Source organism: Nerophis ophidion, linkage group LG06, assembly GCF_033978795.1.
Source record: "Nerophis ophidion isolate RoL-2023_Sa linkage group LG06, RoL_Noph_v1.0, whole genome shotgun sequence".
NCBI lineage: Eukaryota > Metazoa > Chordata > Actinopteri > Syngnathiformes > Syngnathidae > Nerophis > Nerophis ophidion.
The window spans coordinates 26371660-26387908 of record NC_084616.1 but is presented as its reverse complement, the minus strand read 5'-3'; the positions used below and the strand labels follow the sequence as shown (position 1 = coordinate 26387908).

Sequence of the window (16249 nt, the reverse complement as noted above, 5' to 3'; positions counted from 1 at the left end):
CACTGCTTCCCCTTCCTGAGGCGGCGTATGGTGGTCCAGAATCGCTTCGAAGCCGTCCGGAAGTCGTTTTCCATGGCTTCCCCGAACTCCTCCCATGTCCGAGTTTTTGCCTCCGCGACCGCTGAAGCTGCACACCGCTTAGCCTGTCGGTACCTGTCCACTGCCTCCGGACCCGATAGGACTCCTTCTTCAGCTTGACGGCATCCCTCACCGCTGGTGTCCACCAATGGGTTTTAGGATTGCCGCCACGACAGGCACCAACTGCCTTGCGGCCACAGCTCCGATCTGCTGCCTCGACAATAGAGGTGCGGAACATGGTCCACTCGGACTCAATGTCCAGCACCTCCCTCGTGACATGTTCAAAGTTCTTCCGGAGGTGGGAATTGAAACTTTGTCTGACAGGAGACTCTGCCAGACGTTCCCAGCAGACCCTCACAATGCGTTTGGGCCTCCCAGGTCTGTCCGGCATCCTCCCCCACCAACTTTAAAAAACAGTGCATTTGTAATAAAACACAGTTAATGTATTTCTCACATTTGCTAAATGAATAAATGTGTGCAAAACTCATACATAAAGACCATAAAATGAATGAGCTGGTCAGATCTCACAGTGAGGTGGCTCGCTGCAGTCAGACAAATTTTAGAACTGTCTGTATTACTTTATTTACAATAAATAAATCAAATATCTAATATTGACAATTGCTAATCAATTTTGTAATTGTCTATGTCCAAATTGCAATGCATCTAAACATTTATAATTTCCCACACCTCTAGGGCAGACTGTCTCGTACATGCACATGCATCCTCCGCTGTTGCCATTTCTAATACAAAGTAATGTATAGTTCTAACTTATATCTGTCAGTGAACTCGATATAGAAGCGCTAAAAACTAAGACAGGGCTGACGGGGAAAAGACGCAGTTAAAGTGGAGGCACGTAAATAAGACCGCCCACAAAACGGCTCATCCTGAAGAGACGGTCAGAAAGCAGCTTGAAAATGGTCTGTAAAACATAATCTATGCAAAATTGTGACCAAAGAACCACCATTACATGTTATGTAAACCAGTGTTTTTCAATCACTGTGCCGCGGCACACTAGCGTGCCGTGAGATACAGTCCGGTGTGCCGTGGGAGATTATGTAATTTCACCTATTTGGGTTAAAATATTCTTTGCAGAGTAGTAATTATAATCCGCAAATGTGTCGTTGAGGGTCGGTACTGTCTCAAGCTTGGCACAGTAACCATGTAATACTCGACGACAGCGGGAGGCAGTGTGCAGGTAAAATGGCATCTAATGCTTAAACCAAAAATCAACAAAAAGTGAGTGCTGCTAAGAAAAGCCGTTGAAGATTAGGGAACGCTATGCAAAACAAAACTAAAACTGAACTGGCTGCAAAGTAAACAAAAACAGAAGGCTGGATGACAGCAAAGACTTACAGCATGTGGAGCAGACATCGTCCACAAAGTACATGTCTGTTCCACAAAGTACATCCGAACATGACATGAAAATCAACAATGTCCACACAAAGAAGGAGAGCGACAACTTAAATAGTCCATCCATTCATCCATTTTCTACCGCTTATTCCCTTTCGGGGTGGCGGGGGGCGCTGGCGCCTATCTCAGCTACAATCGGGCGGAAGGCGGAGTACACCCTGGACAAGTCGCCACCTCATCGCAGGGCCAACACAGATAGACAGACAACATTCACACTCACATTCACACACTAGGGCCAATTTAGTGTTGCCAATCAACCTATCCCCAGGTGCATGTCTTTGGAAGTGGGAGGAAGCCGGAGTACCCGGAGGGAACCCACGCATTCACGGGGAGAACATGCAAACTCCACACAGAAAGATCCCGAGCCTGGATTTGAACCCAGGACTGCAGGACCTTCGTATTGTGAGGCAGACGCACTAACCCCTCTGCCACCGTGAAGCCAACTTAAATAGTCTTGATTGTTAAAACAAAGCGGGTGCGGGGAATAGCGCTTAAGGAAGACATGAAACTGCTACAGGAAAATACCAACAATACAGGAAAAGTCACCAAAATAACAGCGCAAGACAAGAACTAAAGCACTACACAGAGGAAGACACCAAAAAAACTCCAAATAAGTCACTGTGTGATGTTACAGGTTGTGACAGTACTTAGAGACGAGAACTATAGTGATGCATGCTTGGTTATGGTTTGAAATCATATCCAACACTTGTAATAAAGACTTTTTATTGTCAATATCAGCTGCTGAGTTTCATTTTTTTATGTTTCTGCTGGTGGCGTGCCTCTAACCTGACTCTCGCCAGATCCTTGTAGTTTGCTTAAGTCCACACAAGGATGTGGGAAATCTCAATAGAAGATGTATTTCAGAAGGCGGGGCCGTGTAAAATAAAAATCATTGTATGTGTTTGGATAAACCACTTGTCCGTTATCTTGAATGACGTGCTACTTCAACCACTCACATCAAAATCAACCCGTGACGCTGATGAAAGCGACGCTGGGAAATCCAAACCCGGTCATAAGAAGAGCAAAAACATCCTTGCCACCAATAAATGCCTTCAAAACTGTTCTCTGTTCACCTTTTCAAGAAGTAATATCCGATCGATTGGACAAAACAGTTGCAATAGCAGAATCAATGGCAGCACACGACGCTGCGTGCCGCCATTGTTGTTTGAATCAAACAGTCGCTTCGGCGCTACGTCACATCTTTGAAATCCCGGCCGGCGATCCTGGTTGGTTCTTTATTTTTTGCTATCTTGAAGCAGTTTGCAATGCCTTCGAGCCCAGATCCTTATGTGGAGCTCAGCAAACTACAAGTGCCACCAACACTGGTTTAAAAATGTAACTTAGATATTGGGTTTCACTATGTAAAGCGCTTTGAGTCACTAGAGAAAAGTGCTATATAAATATAATTCACTTCACTTCACAAGGGTCTGGCGAGAGTCAGGTTAGTGTCCCTCCTGATTTCTTCAATGAAAAAATATGTGCCTTGGCTCAAAAAAGGTTGAAAAACAGTGATGTAGACCACAAGCAGGTACATTAAATGTAGAAAAATCATAATAATATTAACCTTGTAAGTAGGGCTGGGCGATATATCGATATACACGATATATCGCGGGTTTGTCTCTGTCCGATATAGAAAATGACTATATCGTGATATTCGAGTATGCGTTCTCATGCAGTTGTTTCTAGCTGCGGGCATTACACTACAGGCTTTTCTCGCTTTTTCCTGTGTCTCCTTCTCACAGACAAGCAGGCGCACCTTCTTACACACGTCACACACTGTCACGTCATACGTCACATACGTATACGCACTTACGGAGCAGAAAGGTAGCAGACTGGGTAACGTTAGCTGTGATGCTAGCAGAGCCGTGCGTGTGGTAATACGAGAGAAAGAAGGTGTTAATGAAGGAATAATTAATTCCCAAGAAAAACATCGGGGGTCCATTGTCTGGTGGTGGTTTGGCTTCAAGTGGGAATATGTCGAACAGACAACCGTAATTTGTCATGTGTGGACCAAAAGCGTTGCTATAAAAAGTAGCATGACTGCTAATATGTAGCATCATTTGAAAAGTCACCTGCTAGAGAATGAAGAGAATTTCATAACGTCCGTAGAAACCTACCACATAGCGAAGGACGAATACTATTTGATTTCCTATTATGCAGCTTTTTTATATTTGACACTAAAAATGTCTCTGACAATCTTGCACTTTCTGTTTTGAAATGACATGAACGTTTGTGCCACTGCTTAATAACTGCTTAATAAATACAGTTTTGGTCAACTGACTTAGTTGTGATTTCCTTCTCTGCATGAAAGTTTAAAAGTAGCATATATTATTGCAGTATAAAACAAGAATGTTGTAATGTGGACACATAGAATCATCATACTGCTGTGATTATATGTATCAAGAGTTAAGTCAAGGCAAAATATCAGGATATATATTGTATATCGCGATATGGCCTAAAAAATATCAAGATATTTAAAAAAGGCCATATCGCCCAGCCCTACTTATAAGTAATTACCGTATTCTTCGCAGTATAAGGCGCACCTTCAATAAATGGCCTATTTTAAAACGTTGTTCATATATAAGTCGCACCGCATTTTAAGGCGCATAGAATAGACGCTACAGTAGAGGCTGGGGTTACGTCATGCATCCATTAGATGGAGCTGCGCTAAAGGGAATGTCAACAAAACAGTCAGGTCAGTCAAACTTTATGAATAAATTACAAACCAGCGTTCTGACAACTCTGTTCACTCCCAAAATGAATAACCAGCTGTTTTATTATTTTCCCCAAGGTAAATGGTATTTCGTTTATCTTTTAACAACAGCAAGGTACAACTTGTAGTGCAACATTTATATCACATAGTGGAGGGGAACTATTCCTCGATTCAATAAACACGTACAAAACAGTCTGATAATTTTATGGTAAATCAAACGTTTGTGCAATCACAATATAGTAACACTCGAAATAGTGCAAAGCCATAACAATATATCAATAACTCAACGTTGCTCAAACATTAATGTCATACAACACAACACACAAAATAAACATGTAAACCTCACTTTATTAAGTTATTCCTCATCCAAGAATCCCTCGAATTCTTCTTCTTCAATGTTTGAATTAAACATGCCACAAGAGGTCTCGCAACTACGGTAAGCACCCGCCGACTTCATTTACACCCGTAGAAGAAGCGTGCGGTGCATGCTGGGATATATGAATGCGTGAGGCGTGCTGTTTTCATTTCCATTTGTTTTTATGTAAAGACCCCAAAATAGCGCCTATTGAGAGATATGATTTTAGGAAGGAAGAAATTGTCACTGAACTGCTAGACAACAGCATCGACGCTGACTCCATTAATTACTTCTACGGGGGTAAATGAAGTCGGCGGCTGCTTGCCGTAGTTGCGAGACCTCTTGTGGCATGTTTAATTCGGACACTGAAGAAGAAGAATTCGAGGGAATCGTGGATTGGGAATAATTTAATAAAGTGAGCTTAACATGTTTATTTTGTGTGTCGTGTGACATTAACATTTGAGCAACGTTGAGTTATTGATACATTGTTATTACTTTGCACTATTTCGAGACGTCGTTAATGGAGTCAGTGTCACTGCTCTTGTCTAGCACAGTGGTTTTCAAATGGGGGTACGCGTACCCCTGGAGGTACTTGAAGGCATGCCAAGGGGTATGTGAGATTTTTTTTTAAATATTCTAAAAATAGCAACAATTCAAAAAACTTTTATAAATATATTTATTAAATAATATTTAAACAAAATATAAATGTAAGTTCATAAACTGTGAAAAAAATACAACAGTGCAATATTCAGTGTTAAAAGCTGGATTTTTTTGTGGACATGGTCCATAAATATTGATGTTAAAGATTTCTTTTTTTAGAATTAAGTTCATGAATCCAGATGGATCTCTGTTACAATCCCCAAAGAGGGCACGTAAAGTTAATGATTACTTCTATGTATAGAAATCTGTATTTATAATTGAATCACTTGTTTATTTTTCAACAAGTTTTTAGTTGTATTTATATCGTTTTTACCAAATAGTTCAAGAAAGACCACTACAAAGGAGCAATATTTCGCTCTGTTATAATATTAAATAAATCAGAAACTGATGACATAGTGCTGTATTTTACTTCTTTATCAATTTTTTTCAACCATAAATGCTTTGCTCTGATTAGGGGGTACTTCAATTGAAAAAATGTTCACAGGGGGTACATCACTGAAAAAAGGTTGAGAACCACTGGTCTAGCAGTTCAGTGACAATTCCTGCTTTCCTGAAATTATGTCTCTCAATAGGAGCCCTTTTGGGGTCTTTACATAAACACACAAATGGAAATGAAAACGGCACAGCTGGCACAGTCATATATCCCAGCATGCACTGCGCGCTTCTTCCCCTACGGGGGAAAATGAAGTCGGCGGCTGCTTAGCGTAGTTGTGAGACCTGTTGTGGCTCAATATTGATCCATATATAAGGCGCACCGGATTATAAGGCGCACTATCAGCTTTTGAGAAAATTTTAGGTTTTTAGGTGTGCCTTACAGTGCGGAAAATAAGGTAATCGTTTTAGGTGGAATCACAGTACCATAAAATAAAAATATACCGTATAGCCTGTCACATGTTACACTTGGGTGTAACATACAGTAATGGCAATTATCCTGCAGCCTCACTCACCCATTGTAGTTGTCAACAATTTTTAAGATCCTGTTCTTCATCTCCTCAAAAGGAACGTGTTCTACATTGGGATTGTGAGGGTTTCTCTGCTCCAGCGTGGATGTATGAAAATCATCTATGACCTTCTCCAATTTAAACATGAAGTATGATTTGAACTGTGACCACGGGATCCTAGGAGAGATCAGAACAGATTTGGTCAGATGAAGAATGCAAAAGAATATAGGCACACTGGACTAGCTGGCCGTTTGTTCACACAACTGAAACCAAATGTGTCAAAGTGTCAGCATTAAAGGCCTACTGAAACCCACTACTACCCACCACGGAGTCTGATAGTTTATATATCAGTGATGAAATATTAACATTGCAACACATGCCAATACGGCCTTTTTAGTTAACTAAATTGCAATTTTAAATTTCCCGGGACTTTTTTCTTGAAAACGTCACGTAATGACGACGTGTACGCGTGACGTCACGGGCTGTTATGAATATGAGCGCTGCACACACACACACAGGTAAAAGTCGTCTGCTTTAACGGCATAATTACACAGTATTTTGGAGATCTGTGTTGCTGAATCTTTTGCAATTTGTTCAATTAATATTGGAGAAGTCAAATTAGAAAGACGGAGTTGGGAAGCTTTAGCCTTTAGCCACACAAACACACGGTGATTCCTTGTTTAAAATTCACGGAGGTGAAACTTTCCTATGGATCAGAGAGGACATGGATCCCGACTACATGTCAACCAGCAGGTTTCGGTGAGAAAATTGTGGTTAAAAAGTTGCCACTTAACCGGAGATCAGCTGAGCTTGTGCCTCCGTACAGCTGCCGTCGACTTCCCCGAGACACTGCGCGTCAACACCCGGCCGTGGACGTACACTTCCGACTATCAGGTACTGTTAAACTCACTAAAACACTAGCAACACAATAGAAAGATAAGGGATTTCCCAGAATTATCCTAGTAAATGTCTCTAAAAACATATGAATCCGTCTTAATGCAACGCGATTACAATCGCGTTTTTTTTTGTTTTTTTTCTAGTCCGTAGCTATCAATATCCTCAAACACAAATCTTTCATCCTCTCTCAAATTAATGGGAAAATTGTCGTTTTCTCGGTCGGAATAGCTGTTTTTGTTGGAGGCTCTCATTAAAATCAATGTGAATATATGAGGAGCCATCAACATGTGACGTCATTGTCTGCGACTTCCGGTCGAGGCAGGGCTTTTCTCCAGTTGCGAACTTTATCGTCGATGTTCTCTACTATATCCTTTCAGCAAAAATATGGCAATATCGAGAAATGATCAAGTACGACACATAGAATGGCCCTGTTATTCCCGTTTAAATAAGAAAATCTCATTTCAGTAGGCCTTTAAATTAGTGTTGGTCGTGGTAACTCACACTGATTCCCCTGTCTTGGCAACTTGACACATGAATTGCTCCAACAGGGGCATGGCATCCCTTTTCGCTTTCTTCTCAAAATCTGCAAATGACATTAGAAAATGTTATAATTCGGACTGAAGCCCACAATTTTCTTCCTGGATGTTCAGGCAGGACACAATCAGTGCGAATAGAAACAGCTGAAAGGCTTGTTTGCGGCAACTGGTGGTCTTCCACTATGATCTGGCCAAGACGAGTCGACTGAGGCAGGGTTAAAAACAAGTAAACGTCACACCATAACGCCTATTGCAAACACTAGCGGTTCAATTGAAAGTTGTTGCATTGGTAGCGTGCATATCTTGTATTATAATTTGCATAGCCATTTGCTGTCAAGCCTCCAATAACACGTCTGACACATAATAAGGGGGAGTCAACTTGCTGGGTGTGAATAGTGCACAGTGCACTTGCTGCCTGCTTGTAAGCTAAGTTGCGATCACGTAGTTAGCCACCATTAGCTCGTCCGTTGAACGTATCAAAATAAATGTCCCCCCCAAAAAAAAATATCACGAACGCATCATCGTCATGTATTTGTAGGAACTGGTAAGTTTGCCTTGAAACGCTTCCGACAAAGCTTCGGCGTCCATCGCTGCCTCCGCTCACAGGAAGGAAATACTAGCTAGTTAGCAATAGCAAGTAGCAACGCAACAAAGCTGGTCGAGGTGAAGACTGCGCATGTCTGCAGTGACGTCATACATTTACGGAAGTATCAAAGTGTACAAATTAACCCCGTTTTTTTTTAAATGGGAAAACTCGGACTGGAACTGGAAAAAAACTTAGAATTGTACACTACGTGTGGTTTTCAGTCGAAGCCAGGCGTGGAATTCTCTAGTTTGGCCTGTTGACATATTTTGTTATTGTTGATGTTGTACACGCACAAACCGGGGGGAAGCGGCCAATGAGTCAGCAGCTGATCATCTGATATTTGAACCCAACAACCTGCACATGCAACACGGGAGCTGGAAACAACGTCACTAGAATACTGCCTGCTTTTGTGTGTGTGAGTGTCTTGTTGGTACAAAGACCTCAGGAGTTCTCACCGAGGAGGCAACAATGGCAGCCGTACCCGTTGTCACACTACATTTGACTTCTCCATCAAGCCCGGTTAGTCTCCTGGAGCCCAAAATTCACATCGGAGGCAGAGACGCAGAATTGAGATGTTGCTCAGACAATAAAGAAAACGACACTCTGCCTTTGCATTCTGCTTGGACCTTCTGGCTGGACAGGTAAGCTAAAGTTATTATTTTGCCATCTTCCATTAGAGAACAAAGACAGGGGATGACACAGATAGCAACAGCCTTGTTTTTATTACACGTCTCCACCTGTTCTAACTTATTTAATTCCTATTTATTACTAACAATGTTCATTTTTTAACTTACCAACATATGTATTTACATTGTATTCCTTTTTTTCTTAACACCTGCTGTAATAAACATTTTACATGTACAACTCCTATTTGCTTCCTGTTTTTATACAAAGAGGACATGAACAACATTTGTAAACATTATGGATAAATAAGATCTGCTTCTTCCTACTCCTTTCATACATGTTGAATAGTACAAATGTGATACTTGTTAAAAAGAAAGAAATAGACCATACCAATATTCGGTGTACAACTGACATTGAAACTAAATGCTTCGAGTGGGGTTTTCTCTTTGACCTACTTTCACAAGACACCTGCTTGTTAGGATTCAGGGAAAAAATTTAAATTAAAGCACAGCCAAATTACACCCGATTTAAGGCGAGGTCAGGTATTATAATTTATCACTTCACATGTTAGTTTAGGATAACTTTTTATTGTTGCTTGGATCACTTTGTATTGTTGCAAACCTGGTGACCTCCCTGGTTGTGATGCTTTAAGAACACTAACCCCTTACTGGGCCCCACTTCTACGTCAACATGTAATTTCAGAGCGAATTTGTTGAATAACAGCAAGTGTTGCACAAGCCCTGTCATGTACATGTTAGAGGTTGCTGTGTTCTAATGAGGTCAGTGTTGTTTACTTGCTGTTTTGTCATCTGATTCCCACCGCCACGCTGTCTCTTTGATTGCCCGTTCATGTGTCCCACGCCCTGTCAACCAAGTGATTTAGTCTTAGATGCATAAGGTATTTGATAAATCTTTTTTTTTTAGATCTCTACCAGGAACTACAGCAGCTGAATGTGAATCCAACCTGAAGAAAATCTACACAGTGGGGACCGTCCAGGCAAGATTTAGAAAATTTTATATTAACCGGCTCCATCATGAACACTGTTTACAGCACCACAACAAGAGATCACGTTCTCTATTTACCATCATGTCCATATTGTATTAGCAGTAGGACGAGAGATGTGCAGGTCATTGGCCACCGATTACAGTGTTTACCACAGGGTCAGGCATCTATTTGTGGTGGTGTGGTCAGGCGGCGGTGGGGGTAAAAGGGGGGGGGGGGGGGCAGCGTCGGCGGCGATGACCAAGAAGAACGCGGAGTTGGAATATAATTACAACACTTTATGTACAAAATAATATACATATTTATACAATATTTACATATTAATATGATATGTAACTACAAGCTCCATTCACAGACAGAGTCCCATTGCTTTTATGAGCGGTCAAGCGAGTCAAAAGCCGGGAAAAAAAAAATATATATATATATATATATGTCTTGATTGGATTATCCGGAGAATAGTGCTCGATACCGTGGTAGAGCGCAATATGTAGGTGTGGGAAAAAATCACAAGACTACTTCATCTCTACAGATCTGTTTCATGAGGGGTTCCCTCAATCATCAGGAGATTTTAATGGAAGCATTCACATACAGTGGTTTATATAGAGCACAGAGTGGGTGGGTACAAGCAGGCGTAGGGTGTGGTGATTGGCTCATGTGTTACCTAGGAGGTGTTTCCGCCTGTGGCGGCATGTTGAAATGATTTCACTGCGCTTGTTGAGGGATGATAGCTCTGGATGATATATAATAAACAGTTTCTCTTTTAAGCATAAGTTGCATCTTTTATTACCACTGTTGTAAGGTGTGCTGGATGCAAGAATTTGCCATGTTATTGAATATTCAACATTATTGTCTTTGAGGTTCCAAATGTGTTTGCTGAGTTCGGTAGAATTCTGCAAAGTCTGGTTTCTAAAGGAGGCGTTGTGATTATTCCATCTTGTTTTGAACGCTCCTTCGGTTAATCCTACGTACGTGTCGGATGTGTTAATGTCCTTGCGTATTACCTTTGCTTGGTAAACGACTGATGTCTGTAAGCACCTTCCGTTGAGAGGGCAATCAGGTTTCTTGCGACAGTTACATTCATTATTGGTTTCAGAGTCGTTTAGTCTGGGGGTAGGCAGTCCTTTTGCAATTGCTTTGTTGTGGTTTGAAATGATTTGTTGCATGTTATTCATACAGCTGTAGCTCAATTTAATGTTGTTCTTGTTGAATATTTTTCTTAGGGTGTTGCCTTTGGGGAAGTGTTTGTCGATCAGAGTGAGGAACTTGCGGCCGATGTTGGTTGAGACGTCTTTGCTGAATGGCGGATTGTACCAGATGATGTTGTTTCGTTTTCTGCTCTTTTTTGGTTGGTTTCCTGGGGTGGGTTCATAGGTGAGGGTGAAGTTGTATCCGCTTTCATCAAGTGCTTTCTGGTACGGGGGGGTTGCTTGGTCGAATTCAGCTTTGCTGGATGACAGCATCGATAGCCTTTTATTAATTCCGGTAGGTATTCTTTTCGTGGTGGTGGGTGGGTGGTTGCTGTCGTGGTGCACGTATTGGAGTGTTGTGTTGGGTTTCGTGAATGGTTGGTAGCTGTTATTTCTCAGGTTGAAAGTGACGTCGAGGAAGTTGACGGTTTGCTTGTTGGCTTCAATCGTGATCCGTAGGCCGTTTTCTTTGAAGATTTGGCATATGCGCTTCTTGGTGTTCTCGCTGCTCCTTGGCGAGGCGCGGCACACTGCCAGTCCATCATCACGGTAAATACCAAGGTTCAGGTTGAGGCTAGCAAGCTGGGAGAGGAGGAAACTCCCAACGAGTTCGCACGTTTCTGCTCCGTCAAAACTCCCCATAGTAACGTCAAATGTTGAATTGTTCTTTTTTTGCCATGGTGTACTGTTGTGGATGAGTATGGAGTTCTTTGCGTGGATGATGATGTTTCTTTCGTTGCCTGTGATTGAGTCGTAGTCCGAGGCGAAGTTTAGTGCTTGGGTCAGTAGGTCTTGCGTGATGGAAGGGTAAAATTCTTCGATGTCGAAGGAGATAAAGTTGTGTTGTTGTTTGTCTTGGATGTTGTTGAACCATTTGATTACTGCTGCTGTATTTCTCCATTGGTTGAGTGGTGTTTTGTCCTTGATTTTTGCGTTGATTCTGTCCAGGATTATTTTGCTGATTTTTCCTATTTCGGATTTAGTTGGGTTTATTAGTCGGCATGTTGGGTTATTTGCGAAGTTGGGTTTGTGGTCCTTCAGTGTGATGAAGGCTTCTTTGTTGGCTGTGGCGTCCACCCTGTCCTCAATGTCCAGTTCGGTTGCGATCCGCTTGTTTTCCAGGTGGATGTTCTGTAAAGTGTTGGGTTGCGCTTTTTTGTATGATTTGGTGATGCTTTTGTCCAGTAAAGAGTTATGTTCTGGTATGTCCATTCTGTAGAAGTTTGTGGTTTTATCGGCGGCTATGATGAGGTTGCTTACTTTCTTGATGCGCTCCGTGTCATTTCCGCCTGCTTGTACCCACCCACTCTGTGCTCTATATAAACCACTGTATGTGAATGCTTCCATTAAAATCTCCTGATGATTGAGGGAACCCCTCATGAAACAGATCTGTAGAGATGAAGTAGTCTTGTGATTTTTTCCCACACCTACATATATATATATATATATATATATATATATATATAATAATAATGGATTATATATATGGATGGCATTAACAGATTTGTTTTACTCATAAGAAGCAAAAATCACTTCTTCTTTTTTATACTCCTTTTAAGAGGGACATGTTTTCCAGTGTGTAACTTGGTACTTGACACAGAATGCTAGCATGCTAACAGTGTGCTAACGGTTTTTAGCCATTTTTGCATCTGAAACCTTCAGACTTATTTAATTTGCTACTTGACACATATGCTACATTAGCATTCCAGCATACTCTAGCCATTTTTTAAGTCGAACACCTCAGAGTAATACAACTTGGTACTTTACATATGCTAACTGTTAAAATGTTAACGTTAGAATTCTACCATACTAACATTAGCATTTTAACTATTTTAGATAATTTTGCAGCCGATCACCTCACATATCATTTGGTACTTGACACATTAGCACACAAACTTTTATAGCTATTTTTACATGCGCACGCTTCATAGTCATATGACCTGGTACTCACCATATGTACGTTGATAAATGCACTGTTAATACATATGATCAGTATTGGTATCATGGATGATCAGAATCGGTAGCGTATTGTAAATCGCTCATCTGAATACTCCTAACCAGGACTAAATGTATTAATAGTGCAATCTTTTAGATTCCAAGTTCCCAGTGCAATAAAGCACAATACAATCCTGTAGCTGGGATTTCCACACAATGAAATGTGAAATATTAACAAGCTGACACGATTTCTACTTCCTTGACCAGTAAACGGGCCATATAAAATATTTGTTTCCTCTAGAACTTTTGGAGAGTTTTCAACAATATACCCAGTGTCGCCATCTTGCCTCTGAGATGCAGCTATCACCTTATGAGAGGTGAAAGAAAACCACTCTGGTGCGTACAATTAACTACAAATTTATGGCGTGAATACCTGTATTTGCATATTTACAATGTTGTCTGCAGGGAAGAAGAAAGTAATGCTAAAGGTGGGGTTTGGAGGTTGAAAGTACCAAAAGAGTGCACTGTGAGTAATCATGTAATTAATACAATGATGAAATAACTCCCATTGTCTGTATAAGGTAATAACATTGCTTTAATGTTATCAGGCTGCCGTGTGGAAGGAATTGCTCTTGGCCACTATTGGGGAACAGTTTAGTGATTATTGTGCTGCAGGTGAAGTTCTTCATTCGTAAATGTTTTGTTAAAACAACAGTGGCCATAGGGCAAAAATAATCTGCAGTCAATATTCAATTGATTTGCTGTGACTCACAGACGATGAAGTGGTCGGGGTCAGCGTCAGTGTAAGAGACAGAGAAGATGTCGTTCAGGTCTGGAATGGTAACGCTTCCCGTGCTGATGAGTCCAACATTTTAGGGAGGATCCACAAGCTCCTACCACAGACGCAATTTAAAACAGTGTTTTACAAACGTGAGTATTTCCATTGTGCATTTCTATAATGATGTTGAGCTTATACATGTTAATAATGCTGACAAATGCTTTCATTGCAGCTCATCAGGAGCATCACGCTTTTGAAGGAGGTCGATCAAGAAACTAGCACATTTTACACTTTAAAGCACATTTGTGGATTATAATACGTGGGCACATTTAAAAGCAGTTGATCTTAATCTCATAAACCGTGTTACTTCAATTTAAGAGTACCTCAACTTACAATTACAACTTTAGAGTGCTTTGAGATAACAGCTGTCTCACGGCTTATTGTTATGGTTCAACTTGCCAGCAAACATTTGAGATACACACATCTCCGCCATAAATTGGCAATGAAATGTCAAAGTGAACCCAGCAAGATCCACCCATAACATCTGGTCTATAAGCATTAGCTCATAGCTAGAGATGAACATGACTTTGTTTTTCAACCATGGGAAATAAGAAACTAAGTTTGAAGGACAGATCTTAGAAGAAAAAAAATCTACAAAAAATGTGTGGCAAATTGCAAAGCAATTTGAGACTATGACTGCAAGTCTGCATCATACTGAAGCAAAATGAGTCTAGCGCCAGCCAAGAATATTAGAACACCATCTAAATGGCGGACATTTATCCATGGAATTATGGAAAAGCTGCTGATGATGTGGTTAATGGAGAAACAGTTGGAAGCAAATATAGTGGTGACCCATCTGCCCCTTCTTGTCCTGTTGGATGGGTTGACTATAAATATATCTCCTTGTATCTTGTAAAAGCCAACTCTCCAAGGAAAATGTGACACATTATCTTACTTCATATTGTTTGTAGTGCGTTCTATTGTATTATTTTTATACTGTATTTCTTATTTAAAAACATTTTAGGCATCTTACATGACAAAAGATTGCATTTTACGGGGGAGGGCGGGGACAATTGCCAATTAAATTGATTTCAATGGGTGACGTTGATTTGAGATACAAGTATTTCCAATTAGTAGCCCCATTAGTACAGTAGTAACTCAACTTATGAGCTTTATTGGTTCTACGACCAGGCTCGTAACTCAAAACACTCAAACTTTAAATCATCCCGGCCCATTGACATGTATTGAAATCAATGTAATCGTTGCTGGCCTGCCCAAAACACCACAATGTTAACAAGTATTATGCCTTTTAAAAAAAAAACACATTTCTAGTTCATACATTTTGTTTAAAAAACAATACAATTGTAGTAAAAACAACTACAGTAGTTTTATAAAGTAATATAATAATAATGTAAAGTGTATCCAGTTAAGTGGTCAGTCATAGAACAACTTGAGCTTGTAAGTTGAGGTATTACTGTAGGTTTAATGTCATTAAAATGTAGGCACTAATGTATTACTCATCCAAACTACTGTTATTATTTATGTCAGCTTCTATTTTGTTTGCTTTATTTACCTAGTTTATTAGTAACTTCTTTTCATATTGAACATTTGTGCAAAATGTAACCGAGACATCACAGCATTTGTATAGGTATGAGATTTTATTTCTGGTGGTATGTTCAGTGTATTTTCTGGAGCCCATACAAAGCTAAGATAAAATCACTTTTGTTTCCCTTAAGGCCAAAGTAATGTTTTCTATACTGAATGCAGTCAGGTATACTTAACAGCTACAACTTTAGCAGATTTTAACTGCACAGGGTTTTTTGTAATTGCCTTTTTGTTAAATGAGGAATGAGAAATATGTGTGTTATTGTTACACTGACCTCAGTACATACTGTACAACACATACTAGTTCCTGCGGAATATGACCATGCAATCATTTGTAGTCTATTTACAAAAAAATAAACTACATGAAAATAAAAATGAATCTCAGTTGAAATGTTTAAATTTCTGCCCTAAAAAAGCACTTTTCTTGTTTTAACCGATCAAACTAAACCATACTTTTTGACAAAATGCAGTGCTGTTTTTATATTGTGTTATTTGTACAACATTTTAAAGTTACTGATTCAATACACACTTTAAAGCACAATATCAGTATGTTTTACAGTGGTAGCTTAATCTTTCTATTCTGTAACCTAGAATGTAGCATGATTGCTTCTAATATAACATTTTGCAGGTTTTTTTGTATGATCATTAAATCATTTTAGAATGTGTTTAATTGCGGAATCAACGGCTATTACACTAAAGACACTTTTATTTTGAAATGAAAATATAAAAAAATATTATTTTCACATCTACAAGGACGAAATTTCATATGTTTGCACATTTGCAGATGACCTTTCACTCTTAAGATCTCAGACCTTTGTAACTGTTGATCTTGGACTGTACTTTGTGTTTACCAGCAAACAAGAATGTTAGTAGTCATATGCTGTGCATGTCTGTTTGTCTGAGCTGTGTTTGAAAAATAAAGTGCAAAACTTTCCAAAATA

At 40.0% G+C, this 16249-nt stretch overlaps 2 protein-coding genes across 2 annotated transcripts in view; one reads left to right on the top strand and one right to left on the bottom strand.

The window, feature by feature from the left end:
- LOC133554443 (serine/threonine-protein phosphatase 4 regulatory subunit 2-like) overlaps window positions 1-8284 on the bottom strand; it is a 23719-nt gene extending 15435 nt beyond the window's left edge. Inside the window, exons 1-3 of the mRNA XM_061903223.1 lie at window positions 8145-8284; window positions 7556-7637; window positions 6164-6334 (exon numbers count right to left, since the gene is read on the bottom strand). Of these exons, the coding sequence (XP_061759207.1) occupies window positions 6164-6334; window positions 7556-7637; window positions 8145-8178 (287 nt within the window). The 5' untranslated portion in view covers window positions 8179-8284. The remainder of the gene's footprint in view (window positions 1-6163; window positions 6335-7555; window positions 7638-8144) is intronic.
- Window positions 8000-16249, top strand: LOC133554444 (eukaryotic translation initiation factor 4E type 3-like). The gene is made up of 7 exons (XM_061903225.1): window positions 8000-8817; window positions 9725-9797; window positions 13227-13321; window positions 13391-13451; window positions 13534-13600; window positions 13700-13855; window positions 13936-16249. Exons 1-7 carry the CDS (start codon window positions 8645-8647, stop codon window positions 13980-13982), a joined length of 672 nt encoding a protein of 223 aa, XP_061759209.1. The 5' UTR covers window positions 8000-8644; the 3' UTR covers window positions 13983-16249.

Coding starts and splice junctions, on each gene's coding strand:
- LOC133554444 (XM_061903225.1), top strand. CDS start 8,645: ATGGCAGCCGTACCCGTTGTCACACTACATTTGACTTCTCCATCAAGC. Junction 13,452..13,533: donor AAGTACCAAAAGAGTGCACT/GTGAGTAATCAT, acceptor TAATGTTATCAG/GCTGCCGTGTGGAAGGAATT. Junction 13,601..13,699: donor TAGTGATTATTGTGCTGCAG/GTGAAGTTCTTC, acceptor TGTGACTCACAG/ACGATGAAGTGGTCGGGGTC.